This window comes from Danio rerio, chromosome 5, assembly GCF_052040795.2.
Source record: "Danio rerio strain M-AB ecotype USA chromosome 5, GRCz13ab, whole genome shotgun sequence".
NCBI classification, from domain to species: Eukaryota; Metazoa; Chordata; class Actinopteri; order Cypriniformes; family Danionidae; genus Danio; species Danio rerio.
Window position 1 is genome coordinate 14,717,254 of NC_141025.1, and position 16,508 is coordinate 14,733,761.

Sequence of the window (16,508 nt, forward strand, 5' to 3'; positions counted from 1 at the left end):
TATTTGTATTTTATTACACACTTGCTCGCATATGGAAGTTACAATAAAAGTAAAATAAAAAATATATATGTGGAGTAAATGTATAATAATAATAATAATAATAATAATTATTATTATAATTATATACTGCATTTATAAAAGCTAATAATAAAAAGGTTTTATTCTGCTTCAAGATTATTAGTGTCAATATAATTCAGCAAAGGTTTCCATGTTCAGTAAAAGATTTTAAAGACCCTCTTATTAAACAATATTAAGTGCAGCTTAAATTTCAAAATACATTTCAAGGCATTTAAAGTCCATGTGAGATCATCTTTCATTGTTTATTATGTCAACAATTAATCCATACAAATTAATCGACTCCTCAGTTAAAGTCTGACCGTTTGCTTCTGCGTTTGTAGGGATGATCCTTATTTATTGACGTCAGTTTTATGACATCAGCCACAATACTCTAAACCATCTTACCATTAGTTTGCTTAAAGGTCAATGATGTTCAAAAAGACAGCCCTGCCCCCTATTCAATGTTGCATTTCAATTGGATGTACTTCAACACACTGAAATAAGTCCCGATCACACAACTTTTAAATATGAACATCAGTGGTTAAATACTTAATAAAACTATCTAAACAAAACTTGACAAACAGGAAGTGTGTAGAACATATTGTAAATGGAAAAACACTTGTATTCTGCTGCAATCGGACTCCATGTGGGTCAGTTCCTAGGCGGAGGTGTATTGTCGTCCTTAGTTTGACCCAGAAGCGCACTGTTGAACACATTGTTCTGTCCTGGAAGTGTTGTGTTCTTTTTTGTTGCAAGATGATGAAATTATTGATCCCGCACTCCAGGTCTGTTGTCATCACTGGTCACGGTTTGATCTGTTTGTGTGTGTGTGTGTTTGTCACACTGACCGACAGCACCAGTCCAATGGCTTCTCTGTATCTGAGGGGTTTTGACTGTGCACGCGGGATGACACAATGTCTCAAGCTGGGTGTGAATGGACTAACTGTAGTCGGGTTACTGGAGTGCATGCCAGCACATAGACATGTAGTCATGTGAGTGTGTGAGCCATAAAACAGTACCAGGAAATGTTGCCAAGGGAACGATACTGATCTGTGAAATCAAGGTGGGTTTGTGTCCAAGTAGATGTTGTTTTATTCTTTATTCTCATGCCATGATGTGACAGTTAAGAGGCTCCTGATTGTTTAACTTCTCATGGGATTCTTTTATAGTTTTCTATAGTAGCTTTGTTTTCTCAGAGATCAAGGTGGTTTTATTGTGATGCTTTTGAAATTAAATATAAAGAGTAATGATAGAATGAGGCTGACGTTTGTACCTGTGCTTTATTCATTACCATGTTGGTACTTTCAGAACTTCAAGTAGCCCAGCAAGCATATTTTGTTTTTAAAAGATGTCTAATAGGCATCTAAACGTAGTCGTCTTGGCTTAAACAAAGCAAAATTTGGGCTGTCAGTGAAAATCTAATAGACGTCTTAGAATAGTCCAAAATTAGACTAGTCATCAAATAGACAGATCCTAGCAAGCATTTAAAAAAATAGATGTCTTATGGACGTTTAAATGTAGTCGTCTTGACTAAAACAAAGCTAAATTTGGGCTGTCAGTGAAAATCTAATAGACGTCTAAGAATAGTCCAAAATTAGACTATTCGTCATATAGACAGATCCCAGCAACCATTAAAAAAAAATAGACGTCTAATAGATGTCTAAACATGGCTGTCTTGGCTAAAACAAGGCTAAACTTGGGCTGTCAGTGAAAATCTAATAGACGTCTAAGAATAGTCCAAAATTAGACTATTCGTCATATAGACAGATCCCAGCAAGCATTAAAAAAAATAGATGTCTAATAGATGTCTAAACATGGCTGTCTTGACTACAACAAAGCTAAATTTGGGCTGTCAGTGAAAATCTAATAGACGTCTAAGAATAGTCTAAAATTAGACTATTTGTCATATAGACAGATCCCAGCAACCATTAAAAAAAATAGATGTCTAATAGATGTCTAAACATGGCTGTCTTGGCTAAAACAAGGCTAAACTTGGGCTGTCAGTGAAAATCTAATAGAAATCTAAGAACAGCACAAAACTAGACTAGTCGTCAAATAAACAGATCCCAGCAAGCAATTTTTTTAAAAAAGATGTCTAATAGACGTCTAAACATAGTCGTCTTGAGTAAAATAGGGGTTAATTTGGGCTGTCAGTGAAAATCTAATAGACGTCTAAGAATAGTCCAAAATTAGACTAGTCATCAAATAGACAGATCCTAGCAAGCATTTAAAAAAATAATGTCTTATAGACGTTTAAATGTAGTCGTCTTGACTAAAACAAAGCTAAATTTGGGCTGTCAGTGAAAATCTAATAGACGTCTAAGAATAGTCTAAAATTAGACTATTCGTCATATAGAAAGATCCCAGCAACCATTAAAAAAAATTGATGTCTAATAGACGTCTAAACATGGCTGTCTTGGCTAAAACAAGGCTAAACTTGGGCTGTCAGTGAAAATCTAATAGAAATCTAAGAACAGCCCAAAACTAGACTAGTCGTCAAATAAACAGATCCCAGCAAGCAATTAAAAAAAAAAAAAAAGATGTCTAATAGACGTCTAAACATGGTCGTCTTGAGTAAAATAGGGGTTAATTTGGGCTGTCTGTGAAAATCTAATAGACGTCTAAGAATAGTCCAAAATTAGACTAGTCATCAAATAGACAGATCCTAGCAAGCATTTAAAAAAATAATGTCTTATAGACGTTTAAATGTAGTCGTCTTGACTAAAACAAAGCTAAATTTGGGCTGTCAGTGAAAATCTAATAGACGTCTAAGAATAGTCCAAAATTAGACTATTCGTCATATAGACAGATCCCAGCAACCATTAAAAAAAAATAGACGTCTAATAGATGTCTAAACATGGCTGTCTTGGCTAAAACAAGGCTAAACTTGGGCTGTCAGTGAAAATCTAATAGACGTCTAAGAATAGTCCAAAATTAGACTATTCGTCATATAGACAGATCCCAGCAAGCATTAAAAAAAATAGATGTCTAATAGATGTCTAAACATGGCTGTCTTGGCTAAAACAAGGCTAAACTTGGGCTGTCAGTGAAAATCTAATAGAAATCTAAGAACAGCACAAAACTAGACTAGTCGTCAAATAAACAGATCCCAGCAAGCAATTTTTTTAAAAAAGATGTCTAATAGACGTCTAAACATAGTCGTCTTGAGTAAAATAGGGGTTAATTTGGGCTGTCAGTGAAAATCTAATAGACGTCTAAGAATAGTCCAAAATTAGACTAGTCATCAAATAGACAGATCCTAGCAAGCATTTAAAAAAATAATGTCTTATAGACGTTTAAATGTAGTCGTCTTGACTAAAACAAAGCTAAATTTGGGCTGTCAGTGAAAATCTAATAGACGTCTAAGAATAGTCTAAAATTAGACTATTCGTCATATAGAAAGATCCCAGCAACCATTAAAAAAAATAGATGTCTAATAGACGTCTAAACATGGCTGTCTTGGCTAAAACAAGGCTAAACTTGGGCTGTCAGTGAAAATCTAATAGAAATCTAAGAACAGCCCAAAACTAGACTAGTCGTCAAATAAACAGATCCCAGCAAGCAATTTAAAAAAAAAAAAAGATGTCTAATAGACGTCTAAACATGGTCGTCTTGAGTAAAATAGGGGTTAATTTGGGCTGTCAGTGAAAATCTAATAGACGTCTAAGAATAGGCCAAAACTAGACTTTTCTTTAAATAAACAATAATGAATGACTATACATAAAAAGTTGGTCTAATTGATGACTAGTCTAGTTTTGGGCTATTCTCATGCTGTGTTCACTTCAGGTGCGGAATGCATAAATAAATCACTTTATTTGTGCGTAAGTAGATGCGCAAACATTTTGAGTTTACTCTCTTCATTCGTGTGTCAAATCAGTATAATTCGTGCGTCAAATTCACTTCACAATAGACGCAGATTCGTGTCATGGGCAGGGCTTCTGTCTGCTCGGTGACTCATTTAGCTTTGTTGTTAAATGAGACCACTAGAACCTTTCAGAGATGTACCCAGCTCTGTGAGTCTAACTCCTCCAGAAACTACACCTGGATGATAGGCTTTAAGCGATGCTTCTGACTGAGCCGAGCCCAGTTTAATGAACTGTTGTCTGGTGCCTGCAAGAGGATTTTCCCCCAGGGCACCAACGACAGGCACTACGTCGTCATAACTCCCCTACAAGAAAAAGCTCCTGATTGGTTAACGTGGCACAAATGTCCGCTAAAGTTTAATTTTCCAACTCAAGTGAATCGTGCTATATGTGTGTTAAACGCGTCAATCGCACAAAATGTTAAGCTCATGCCGATTCGTTTGTGCGAATTGCATCATTCACGCAAATCGCACTGCAGGATGTCTATTTGAGTCTTTAAATTGACTTAGCTTGTAGATCACTCACTCAAGATGCTTTATCCGCGTCTGGTGTGAACGCCACATAAGATGCCTATTAGATTTTTACTAAGAGACCAAGTTTAGCCTTGTTTAAGCTAAGCTGTCTATATTTAGATGTCTTTTAAACACAAAATTGTTTGCTGGAAGGGCTGTAAATGATCACGGTTGATCCGTGATTCATATACACCATCCACAGTGACCCGTGGATTATAGTTGGCTGATAGTTTTTTATTACTTGTAGATTTATCCTAAATTTGTAGAGATCGCAGAGAGATCACCTCTCATGCCATTTAAATCACATATATGAAAGCATTTAGGCTTTCCTGTAAAAATATAGTAATGATGGAAGAAGTTTGTGGTAGGTTATTTCGGATGTGGAGGGTTTCTTAGCCTATTAAAGGTGTTTTCTGCCACTACTTGTTTAGCCTGCATTAATGCAGTCAGTGTAAACTGCACCATTAATCATTAAAAGATCGGGATCTCAACACCCACGCAACAGAAATTATAAATGATGGTGATTTACATGTTTATTAATCCTTCCAGTCTCTACATTTAAATCTGTGTTTGAAAAAATGCAAAAATCAAGATAGAGATTCAATCTTTAGTCTTTTGAGTTAGTTATGAAGTTACAAACAGTCAAATAAAACAGAAGTACTAATATAAGCTTATAGTTTAGATAAGGGGTCTCAAACTCAATTTACCTGGGGGCCGCAGGAGGCAAAGTCTGGGTGAGCCTGCGCCGCATAAGGGATTTCACAAAAAAAAAAGTCCTCAAATGTCATTATTAACAGTTTTAATTATTTTCTTCTGAACATGAAGTGTCCTGAACATGAATAGAACATTGAGTGAAGATTATGAACTGTTCTTATGAACTGTTTTTACATCTTTTGCCTACTCCTTGCTGGCAGAGACTTGACAGCACTTCTTCTCACAAATCTGAACCACATTTGGCTTTAGAGCGGAAGCAGTTGAGACCCTCAGTATGGCTTGAAGATGATCATCATTAAGTCTAGACCTGTACTTTGACTTATTGAAGTCCTAGGGAAAAAAGTGGGGGAACTCACTCAAAACTTCCATTCCCTCACCTAAAAAAAAGGCGTATATATGTATAAATAAAACACCCCAACCCCACTCCAGTCACATCAGTCTGTACCAGTCTGTATCTACCTATAATATATATAAAGGCTGATTTATACTTCTGCGTCAAACACCGGCGTATGCTACGGCGCTGACGCATAGCCCTTCGCCGTGGCCATCGCCGTCACTGACGTGCACCTCTCAACAAAATGTAACTACACGTCGCAACGACGCGTAGCGTAAGCTCTGTGATTGGTCGGCTTGGTAGCGCTGACGAGTCTGGGCGGGACCGAGAGCCGCGGGAATGGCGCGACGCCACGCGAACGATTGTTTACAAGTGTGGAGTACCGTGAAGGAGCTCCGGATGAACACTTCCCGCCCGTCACAGCGTCTAACAAAGGGGCGGGGTGCGTGGTGACGTCACCGGCATCCCCGCCCCTTTGTTTACAGGGCGGGCGGGGAATGCCAGTGACCGCTGTGTACGGATAGAATCAGCGGAGCGGGGAGCGCTCTCTCTCCCCGCTCCGCTGATTCTGTCAGTGTACAGCGGTCGGCGCGGGCCACAAAATATTGCACTGAGGGCCGCAAATGGCCCGCGGGCCGCGAGTTTGAGACCCCTGGTTTAGATAAAACCACTGATGCTCAAAAATGAAATATGTAGGCAGCAATTACATTATTTTATCAATAGGTGGCGACACAAACTGCCATTAAAAACTGTCACAATGATTCTTTATTTTCTACATCTAGCAATAAAACATGGAGTGAATAACTGAATTATTTATTAAAATTGAGACTAAACATAAATATGGGTTGTGCAAATGATAATGTTAGATTTCTACATTTAGCGTTATCATAAACAGTTATATTAACAGTGAATTTTTACACAGTACTGAATAGTTCACGGTTTATTAAGGCGATTATTTCTTCATTTTATTTTAAAGAAAATTACAGGCTCTAAGTTCTGTTTGTTAAAACCAAAAGTGTCTTGCAGTACTGTTTTTGTAATAAATGGAAAGCTAATTACATTCGTAATTTTGGCAGATCTGAAAAATGGTTTGATCCGTGATATAAAAATAACCATGTAATGCGATTCGTGGGATTTGTGATCCATTACACCGATATTAACAAGTGAAAGTGTGTACAGGGCCAGTAGAATCTGCAGACATTGTTTTTTTGATTTCTGCGCTGAAGTTTGAAAAGAATCTGTGGATTTTTGTGAAACAATTTTGACTAAATAGTAGCTCATTAAAACTCATTAAATTAGCACAAAAACTTTTATTTTTGGTTTAAAATGCATTAGAACCACTTGTTTTGCAAGCAAAGTAGGTCTATGATATAATCGGTTTCTCATATAATGTAAGCACTAAAAGACAGAAAATATTACTTTTCAAACTATATTGTGCATGTAATCAATAAATATTTGCATACTGCTCAATTATATTGTTAATTAATATAAAAACTGAAAAAAATCCATATTTATACACTTGCATAAGTAAAAAAGCATGAGGAAATGTTGCCAGAGGAACAATACTGATCTGTGAAATCAAGAATTTTCTAAATGATCTGTGGATTTTGGGTTTGAGAATATAGTAACTCAAAGCTGGGAAAAAAAAAATTATTTATATATATATATATATATATATATATATATATATATATATATATATATATATATATATATATATATAGTGCAAATTAAGTCTTATATTTATTCATCTTAATTGAATATATATTAAACAGAAAATATTACTCTTCAAACCTTTCTGTATTGAAAGCCATATAAAAACTGAAAAAAATATATATATTTACATACATTTAAAGAAGTAAATAGACTGAGATGTGCTCAAAAATCGTCAAATTTCTGTGGATATAGGTTGTGGGCAGGTTCTTCTTATAAAGAGATAAATCATGAAAGAGCAAACATTTAATTTAAAAGGATTTGAAATAGGTTAGTGGCACAATATAGCACATGTCCTTTCAAACATTATTGCTTACATTAAATAATTCGCTATGAGATTATTCTTAAAGTCTGACTGTCTTGTTCTTGCAGTCTTGACTTAATTCTTGAAAAATTAAGATGAATTTGATTCTGTTTGTAGAAACTGGTGACTTCCTTGCCCTGGACCTGGGAGGAACCAATTTTCGGGTTCTGCTTGTCAAGGTGTCCAGTAATGGAATGCAGAAAGTGGAGATGGAGAACCAGATCTATGCCATTCCAGAGAACATCATGAGGGGCTGTGGGTCTGAGGTGAGAAGTGACAAATGATTTATTAACCATGCTATGCACAATAAGAGTGGTATTAGATTTATTTGTAAAGTAGGACTGCACAATATATTCTTTCTGCATTAATATCGGAATATGTGCATCTTCAATAATCGCATCACAGAATCTGCAGTGTTGAACCGGTATTACAGATGGTTAGGAACCACAGTTGAAAACACGCTTGATTTGATTTGTGGAGTCATTGAAATGTTTAACCATAAACTTACCAAAACCTTTATTGTTTGAGTGACTTGAAATGCTCAAACAGTAGCTAAAAACACAGTTTAAAACAGGGGTGCCCAAACCTTTTCTTATAAAGAGCCAGACACCAAACTTGATTGAGGGCTGTGGGCTGAAGTTAAATATACCAAACTGTATTACATTAAATTTGCCATGGATAATTTCGTTCATGCATTGCCTTTTAGCAAATTGCCAAGTTAACTGCATAACGTCTTTTTATAATCAATCTGATTGAGAAAATCTAAACCTATTAACATTTCTATCATATTTCACCTTAATCACAGTGGGGAAGATCTATTAAACATTTTTGTCAGGTGTTTACCTGCATGAAATTAAAAGCTATAGATGAAAATAAAACGAATGAACAGATTTTTTAAATTGCATTCCATACATCTATACATTCCTGCATGTTCAGAGTTTTAGAAGTGTGCTAACAAGAACAATAATTAAATGCATGTGCTAGATGCCTAAAGAGGTCATGTTAATCGTTTGTCATTTTATTATATGCTGTGAATATCCTGTTTAAGTTATTTCATATACAAAATAACACAATTTTTTATTTACTAAAGTGTATAATTAACTAAACTGCTTAAAAAGACAAAGATATAAGATATGGAGCTGAATACTGTCTGGTGGAAAAAAAAAGAAATGTTGTTTTGGTGTTAGACATCTTCTTTATCCTTAGTGATGATGACTGTCTGGACTCCAATCATTGCAATTCAACCACAAGAGTCCTTTTATAAGAGTGCATGACCAAGAGGTGGAAGGTACAGTTGGAACCCAGCTGGCAGAAGATGATGAGTTGCACCTGGTTTCTCACAGCCCATGGCATTATGACTTCATAATTTCAATATGAAATGCTTGACCTGAGGAGACTTCGCCACGGTATTGATTGTCAGTCCCCTCTGGATTTTCGCAGGAGCACTTTTCACTTTCGAGAGCTTCTCAGAGTCTTGCTTCCACTTTAGTTTAATGTGAAGAGCTATTCATTTCAAAGCCCCCAATTATGCCTGCTATGATCTGTGCTTAAGATCCTTTAGCCTCCCCAAAACCTCACCCTCAAGACGGGAAAATTACGGCAACCTTTGGACTAACTTTCTGAACATTTTTGATGTAAAAACTCTTGTCTTTATGCTCTTAATCTACCTAATTAAGGATTCAGGGATGTTTTTCACGTTTCCGGGTTTCTCAGTAGTGGGAAACGTACATAGTTGGGTGAATTTAGAGCGTAGTGAATGGGAGAGTACAACACGTATTTTATTTTACAAAGCTATTTGCTGAAATAATAATGGAAAAATTCTATGATGGTGTTATTGTAGTGCTCTTTTTCTATGGCAAGGAAAGGGCCATGGATTCTTATAAATTGGATCGCACTAATTTGTATTTTAACCCCAAAAAGAAACCCATAACCTGAATTAATATAAATAATCAACAACCAATCTGGTACAAAATTACCTTTCAAAATAAATACAATAAAACGAACAAAGATACACAAACAAACGAAGTAAAGGTTTGTTTAAAAATAAAGCTTTTCGTTTTCCTTTTTTCAAACTCAAACAGAATCAACAGTTCATTTAGAAAAGCTCAAAAAAGTCCATATAAAATGAATCGGAAAAATAAATAAACCCCGTTGCAGGCCTGTGTTGGTGCTTGAGTTTATAGTGGCATAAAACACAGTTGCCCCTTCGCCCTAAGGGCAAATAAGTAACAGTTTATTCTTACCAGATCCCAGGGAGCACGTCAGAACCGGAACTACACTTCATAAAGAAATACCGGAACTACAGATCATGAGGAAATAGAGAGGAGTCGGCTGTGTGATGTGTCCAACTTTGCCAGAGGAGCCACTGAGATATCCTGGTTTCTCAGGGCGCTATCTGGAATGTCCGGGTTCGTTGATGTCTAGGACGATAATTATTCGCGAAGATCTCCGCCTTAGCAGCTAACACTATTTAGTGAACACTGTGTCACAAATAGTCCGATGAGATCCAAAAGATTAAATCACTATGCTCCAATCAGACGTATAGATCTCTCTTCCGTTCTCTTTTCGACAACTATTGGATCAAATAATCTCTCACCCCACAATACTCTTCCGGTTCTCTCATATACCTTACGGAATATTAATCTTAGGTCACCTTGCATGGGAGTCAAGGTTTTAAAACCGCCAAAATTTTATTTTATTTTAAAAGGTAGTTGTAAGATTTTTTTTAATTTATTTTTTTATTAACTTTATTTTGTTTTTGTTTTTTTGCATGACAACAGTATCTCCAGCAGAAAAGATATCCAAAGATGCCATTTAAAATTGTAAAGAAATCAGTGTTTTTGAAATTAATGAAGACAGCAGAAGTCAATGATTCAATTTCCTTAATTTAGCCCGACATTTTTACTGCGCCAAAATATTATAAATCTTTCTAAAAAATAAAATCTATTGTTTTCAAAGGCGAAAAATGTGTTGTTTTTTTTTACCCTGACATTCAAAAAGAATATATTTTAGAGCTGTGAGCACAATACCGTGATACCATGATATTTTCAAGGTTATCAAACCATCAGAATCTTATGCCAGCCTGCCTACAACCACTTTCGTTACGACACAACAGGTAAAACTTCTTAATTTAATATAAATACATAAATTCTAAAACAAAACATTCATTATACAATAAACAAATAATGAAAGAAATAAAATTATAACTAATAAGTTAATTGATAACTGGGCAGAAAAAGGAAAAAAATGTGCAAGACTGATATTGGATACCAGAAGAGAGAACATCAAATTTACTCTTCTTCCCCATAGACGCTACATTAGAAACACCTCTTTTTTTTGTAGCTTGATTCAAAGAGGGTGTAATACATACATAAATACACTACCTGGCAAAGGTCTTGTCATCGATCCCAGTTGAAAGAGCTAGTTGACTTCTAGTTGATCATTTGGAAAAGTGGCAGAAGGTAGATTTTTCTGATAAATAGTCTGTTGAAATGTATCCCAATCATCACAAATACTGTAGAAGACATATTGGAACCCCCATGGACCCAAAATTCACACAGATATCAGTTAAGTTTGGTGAAGGATAAATCATGGTTTGGGGCTATGCGAGAGATCTGCAGAGTGGATGGCAACATCAACAGCCTGAGGTATCAAGACATTTGTGCTGCCCATTACTTTACAAACCACAGGAAGAGGGCAAATTCTTTAGCTGGATAGTGCTCCTTCTCCTACTTCAGCCTCCACATCAAAGTTCCTGAAAGCAAAGAAGGTCAAGATGCTCCGGGATTGGCCAGCCCAGTCACCAGATATGAACATTATTGAGCATGTCTGGGGTAAATGTAGGCATTAAAGATGAATCCAACTGTATAGCTCAAGTTATTATTTGTCGTTCCTAAAACTTTGATAGGCGACAAGACTTTAAAGTAGTGTACATATAAATTTACATGCATTAACAAAAACTAAAAAAAAAAATCTAAATTTTAAAAACTTTAATGGTTTGAAGATGCTGATCACCGTTAAATGCTTTATAACTGTCTTGAAAAGGATCCATTAGGCCACTTTTCTGGCACTTAAACATTTTGAATTATATAAATCCATAATTAATGTAATACGTTTTAAATAATCATGAAGTTTCCTAGAACAATCGCTAAATATTCAATCACTCTGGTTCAATTCTAGTTGTATAAAACCGACGTCATTCATTCATTTTATCTTGAGGCACGACATCTTATCAAACTCCTACTACAGCTAAGTAAGGTAATGTAAGTAAATTTAGTCTGCAATCCCCCCACTCCTCAAGTTTTTTGATCACATAGTTGAATACTTGGCCAATTTCCTTGAAGCAATTATGAATCTAGAATTACTGGTTAAATTATCTGGCGAATGCTTAATTGTTATGCAAGTCCATATCCTGATCATGTTCCCTCCCCAAGCACATTTTACCAGCAGCAAAGCACACAAGTCTTAATCAGCGCTGTAATATGTATATAATCAGTTATAAGTGATGTATAATTGTTAACGAGGGCTAAAAGTGTGGATTTGTGTAATTATCAAGCAAATTTCTTTCCTGTCTGAGTTACATCTCTTATTTTTTTTCAAAAGTCAAAAATGATTAAAAGCCCACAGGAAAGATGTGATGCTATAAGAATTGAAGAATGAAAAAGTAGCCGTGTGAATGAAAAAAAAAAAAAAGCTCACTATGCAAGCAAGATCACAAAAAAACAGGTTGAAAGAAAAACCCTTTAAAAATTATGGCAAAGAGTTCTCATTTTTTACCAAAAGTACAAAGGGTCAAGGTAAAACAACTTGAAAGAAAAATGTGAAGCTGGTGTGCTTCACTAAAGCCTGATTACTATTTTTTAAGTCAATTCAAATTGAGCTTTATTGTCATTTTGATGTATGTTTGGACATCAATTGGAACAAAAGGTTGCGTCTCACGGTGCTGCATAAATGAATATAATCACAAATATGAAGACAACACTGGACAGAAGAGCTATTTTAATCCTGTACATAACTTACAGGAGCTGTAATCTAACCGTTAACTTAATGATACACAGAACCAAGGACGGTCTATACAAGTACTTTTACATAAGACAGAACAATTTTGTGCAAGATATTGAGAGATATTTAAGGTCGAATAAAACAAGTAGTGCAGCATGATTGTGTGGTACATAGGGCTGCACGATTCTGGCTAAAATGAGAATCATGATGTTTTTTTACTTAAAATCAAGATCACGATTTTCTCACGATTCTGTAGATGTAAAATAAAGGTTAACATGAGTATGAGTAATATGAGTTAATATGTTAAAGGGCCACCAAACCCCCCTGTTTCAGCAAGGTGTTTTCACATCTCTAGTTTGGAAAAAGGTCAGGAAAGTAGGCATGTCCAGTTCGGTTTAGGGGGGAGTGTCGGAGGAGGGAAAGAGCAAAAATGGGAGTTTCGGTTTGGGCACATGCTGGTTTTCACCATGGCAAAACAAACACACAGACGCAGGGCAGAAAGACAGTGGCTGTGTTTACATGGACATTAGTAATCAAATTATTTGGCAAATTAATAAATGGTGGACTTTAACTGCAGTTTGGCACTTTCATTCAGAAACATTTCATTCATGCCTCTCATGACAAACAAGATATTAGATTCGAGGAACTGCTGAAAGTGTGTAGTTTTAATGAAATGTTTGATACCACATAGCGAATGAGAGAACTACCCTCCGCGTTTCTCTGTAACTTAATGCACTTGGTAGGTAGCGTCAGAAAGCTGTGTGTGTATAGACCATCCTGTCACAAAATACGGTAAAAATCCTACACGAAGGTAATAGTTTGATTGAAGTGTTTACATGTTTACCCTTGGAGAGCTGTATTTACAGCGGATCTTTCATCCCATAATATTGTAGTGATATTAATGTTCTGTGAACTTTAGTAACTTAGAAATCATTTGGACTAAAGTCCGTCTTTAAACACTGAAAGAGTACTGCTGAAGATACAAACTAACTTTGCCATCTGAATAAACAAACAAAGACCACTGATCGCTTACTTACCAAATCTGTAGAGACAAGACAATCTACACCAACTGGAGCTGCGTCTTTATTAAAAGAAGACGAGCGGCAAATCTAGATTTCGCCTTTCCAGATGAGAAAAGCTCTCGGGTAAAAAATGTTCCTTAGACACTTTCTTGTCTTTCACTTGTTTTGGCAACACAACGTGGCATCTCTCTGCCGTCTGAACACTGTACAGGTAAAAACGAAGCTATCATGCATATTAATGAAGTTGCACCGCACACACAATAGAGCATGCTGATTGATTTGAACCAAGTCTCTCTCATGAATTAATGCTGCACACTCAGAGATATCACGATGCACTCACAGTCATTCTCCAGGCTTGCACTCGCGCTAGTGATGTTTGTTTGTAAACCAATAGCATTCAGCTGCGCGTCTAGCTCTGCCTTGTACCCTTATGTTGTGCTTGGTACCCTTTGGAAAGGGTACCCAAAAAGTGGTATGGTTCACTTTTATGTACCTTTTGACAGTGGAAACGGACACAAAGGTGTACTGAGCCGTACTCTACCACTCAGTGGAAATGGTCCTTTAAAGTGTCAGAGAGATGAAAGCATGCATTTTCTACAGGTGGATTGTCAAGCCCACTCACCTGTGTGAGGCACACTTCAGAAATGCACAATGTTTTTTCACAAGGTATAGAGTGATTGTAAGAGAATCTGGTGCAGATGTGCAAACTGGTGCAAGTGTAAGTTTTAATGGTCAGAGAGATGGAAAAGTATGTTTCTGAAAGTGGCCCACTCACCTGTATTGACTTATTTGGTGAAGAACTCAGTAGATCAGCAGTTTCTGAAAATACTACAACAAGCTTTCTGGCACCAGCAACCGCAACACATTCAGAATTGCTTAAAGCACATTTCTTCTTCATTGTGATCTAATTTGAGCTTCAGCAGTTTGTGTCTTGTCTTTGTGACCATTGAGTCTTTAAGCGGTTAAACAGGTTTACCTTAATAACGTCATTTATGAATGTGGCCAAATATGGTGTTATACAAACATATGTCAATGAAATGATGCAATGAACATTTCAGCTCTCATATTGGCATACTTTTGTATGCAACAAATGAATAATCTAAACTAAGTGGTGGATTTAAATCAATCCTGTTCCCCCCAATCTCCCCCCTCCCATTTTCTTTTTCAGCTCTTCGATCACATAGCCGAATGTTTGGCCAATTTCCTTGAAAAACTGGGCATCAAAGAGAAGAAGCTGCCTCTTGGCTTCACCTTTTCATTTCCTTGCCAGCAGACCAAACTAGATGAGGTGAGATGAGAAAGGATTAAAAAAAAAAAAAAAGGAAGTCTAAAATTAGCAACTCTTCGCCAAGAATGTCATGTTTCCATGGTTGCTCTTATTACTTTACAGAGTTTTCTGGTGTCATGGACCAAAGGTTTCAAGGCAAGTGGAGTGGAGGGGAAAGATGTCGTGAGCCTGTTAAGAAAAGCCATCAGGAAGAGAGGGGTGAGTGTGTTGGGTCATCGTGTCACGCTTTTTACATTCTTTATGCCATTGGTTTTAATGGGCTTTCTAGTACAGTCCTAACGATCTTCACTCTCCGGGAAAAAAGTACTAGCATGTACCATTTAGATACTAATGTTCTATAAATGTATACCATTAAAGGAATGGATCGCTGAAAATAAAAACAATTTACTCACCCTCAAGCCATTCTCATGTATTTGATATATATTTATTTTTTTCATCAGACTCACACTGTTGGTGTAGTTTTACATTTGCTTCCCTGCTGTATAACGGTGTTTGATAGTGAATTTTAGTTTAAAGCTAGTAAAAGTGCATAAATCGGTTGTCAAGCTTACTTAAATGGGTTAACAATTGTCTTAAGCAGTTTAAAAAAATAAATATTTATTATTTTTAAGTTGTAAACTCACTGACATTTTATGGCGGCTAAATGTGGAAGTGCGCTCATTTTTGCTATTGTTTTAGAACTTCCGGTTCAATCGCCAATGGGAGTCATGACTAGGAATAATAAACCGCAGAAAATGGTCAAACTAATTGCTCTACAAACAAGTATGTTCATGTCTATACTTAAATTAGAATAATATGATAAGAAAAAATCAATTTTAACATCTAGAAAGTAGTGGAAGTGAAAGAGACCGGAAGTCTTGAGCTAAGAAGATTCCAATGGCTGCACCTGCTCATACGTGTAGAATAAGATCAATACATCGTTTCACGGAAGATGGGTAGACATACTTCAGATAAGGCTGGGTGATGTGGCCTTTTAATGCCAATTTAAATAGATTTATTTTATTTGTTTCTTTATTTTTTCTCCCCACAGAAAATGCTTGGAATTAAAGGTTATTAGTCTACAGACCATTTTAAGAGATGTTAAAAAAAACAAACAATGGTCCCAGTTTATTTTTTGTTTTACATTTTTAATTTCTATTGCTTCCGAGAACCCAAAAAGAGCCAAATATTGAAAAATATTGTTTTGATGGCTGTTTTATCATTAGGTTATGATTGAATTGCGTCTTGTTACAGTTATGAATTAGTTTGATAACAAGCAGGAAATGTTCATGGGCCAATAACATCACCACATTGAAATGGTCTACATGGTTAATTGTAGGATTTAAAGATGATAAAGAATAAAAGCTGTCATTGAAAGATCAAATTTAACAAGATATATTTATAATTGCATTTAAGGGTACTTTCACAACTAGACTTTTGTTTCTGAACCGGTCTTGTTTACCCAGTTAGCGTGGCTTGTTTCAAACCAGTAAATTTTGCCATGTGAAAGCGAACCGCACCAAGAACAAAGAGCAACAATGTTCTGAAACGGATTAAAATAGTTACATATGAATCGATTCACAGGTGTGAGAGCACCCTTAGACTTTTTTTAAATAATAATAATAATATAAATTGAACTACGGTGACCGAGAGAGCTTAACCTGATGCAAATTAAGAAAACACAATGAGCAAATTGAGAAACAAAAGACAAGATCAGCTTG

General features: G+C 36.0%; 1 protein-coding gene and 1 long non-coding RNA gene across 2 annotated transcripts in view; one reads left to right on the forward strand and one right to left on the reverse strand.

Annotated features, from left to right (window-relative positions):
* The window catches only part of hk2 (hexokinase 2), a 140,671-nt gene that overhangs the window by 18,137 nt on the left and 106,026 nt on the right, over nucleotides 1–16,508 (forward strand). Inside the window, 3 exon segments of the mRNA NM_213066.1 lie at nucleotides 7,615–7,763; nucleotides 14,689–14,808; nucleotides 14,911–15,006. Coding sequence (NP_998231.1) covers nucleotides 7,615–7,763; nucleotides 14,689–14,808; nucleotides 14,911–15,006 — 365 coding nt within the window.
* Nucleotides 11,572–14,826, reverse strand: LOC141385773 (uncharacterized). The gene is made up of 3 exons (XR_015491012.1): nucleotides 14,356–14,826; nucleotides 12,593–14,290; nucleotides 11,572–12,490 (listed from the first exon to the last, which is right to left on the reverse strand). It is a non-coding gene; the product is annotated as an uncharacterized LOC141385773 (long non-coding RNA).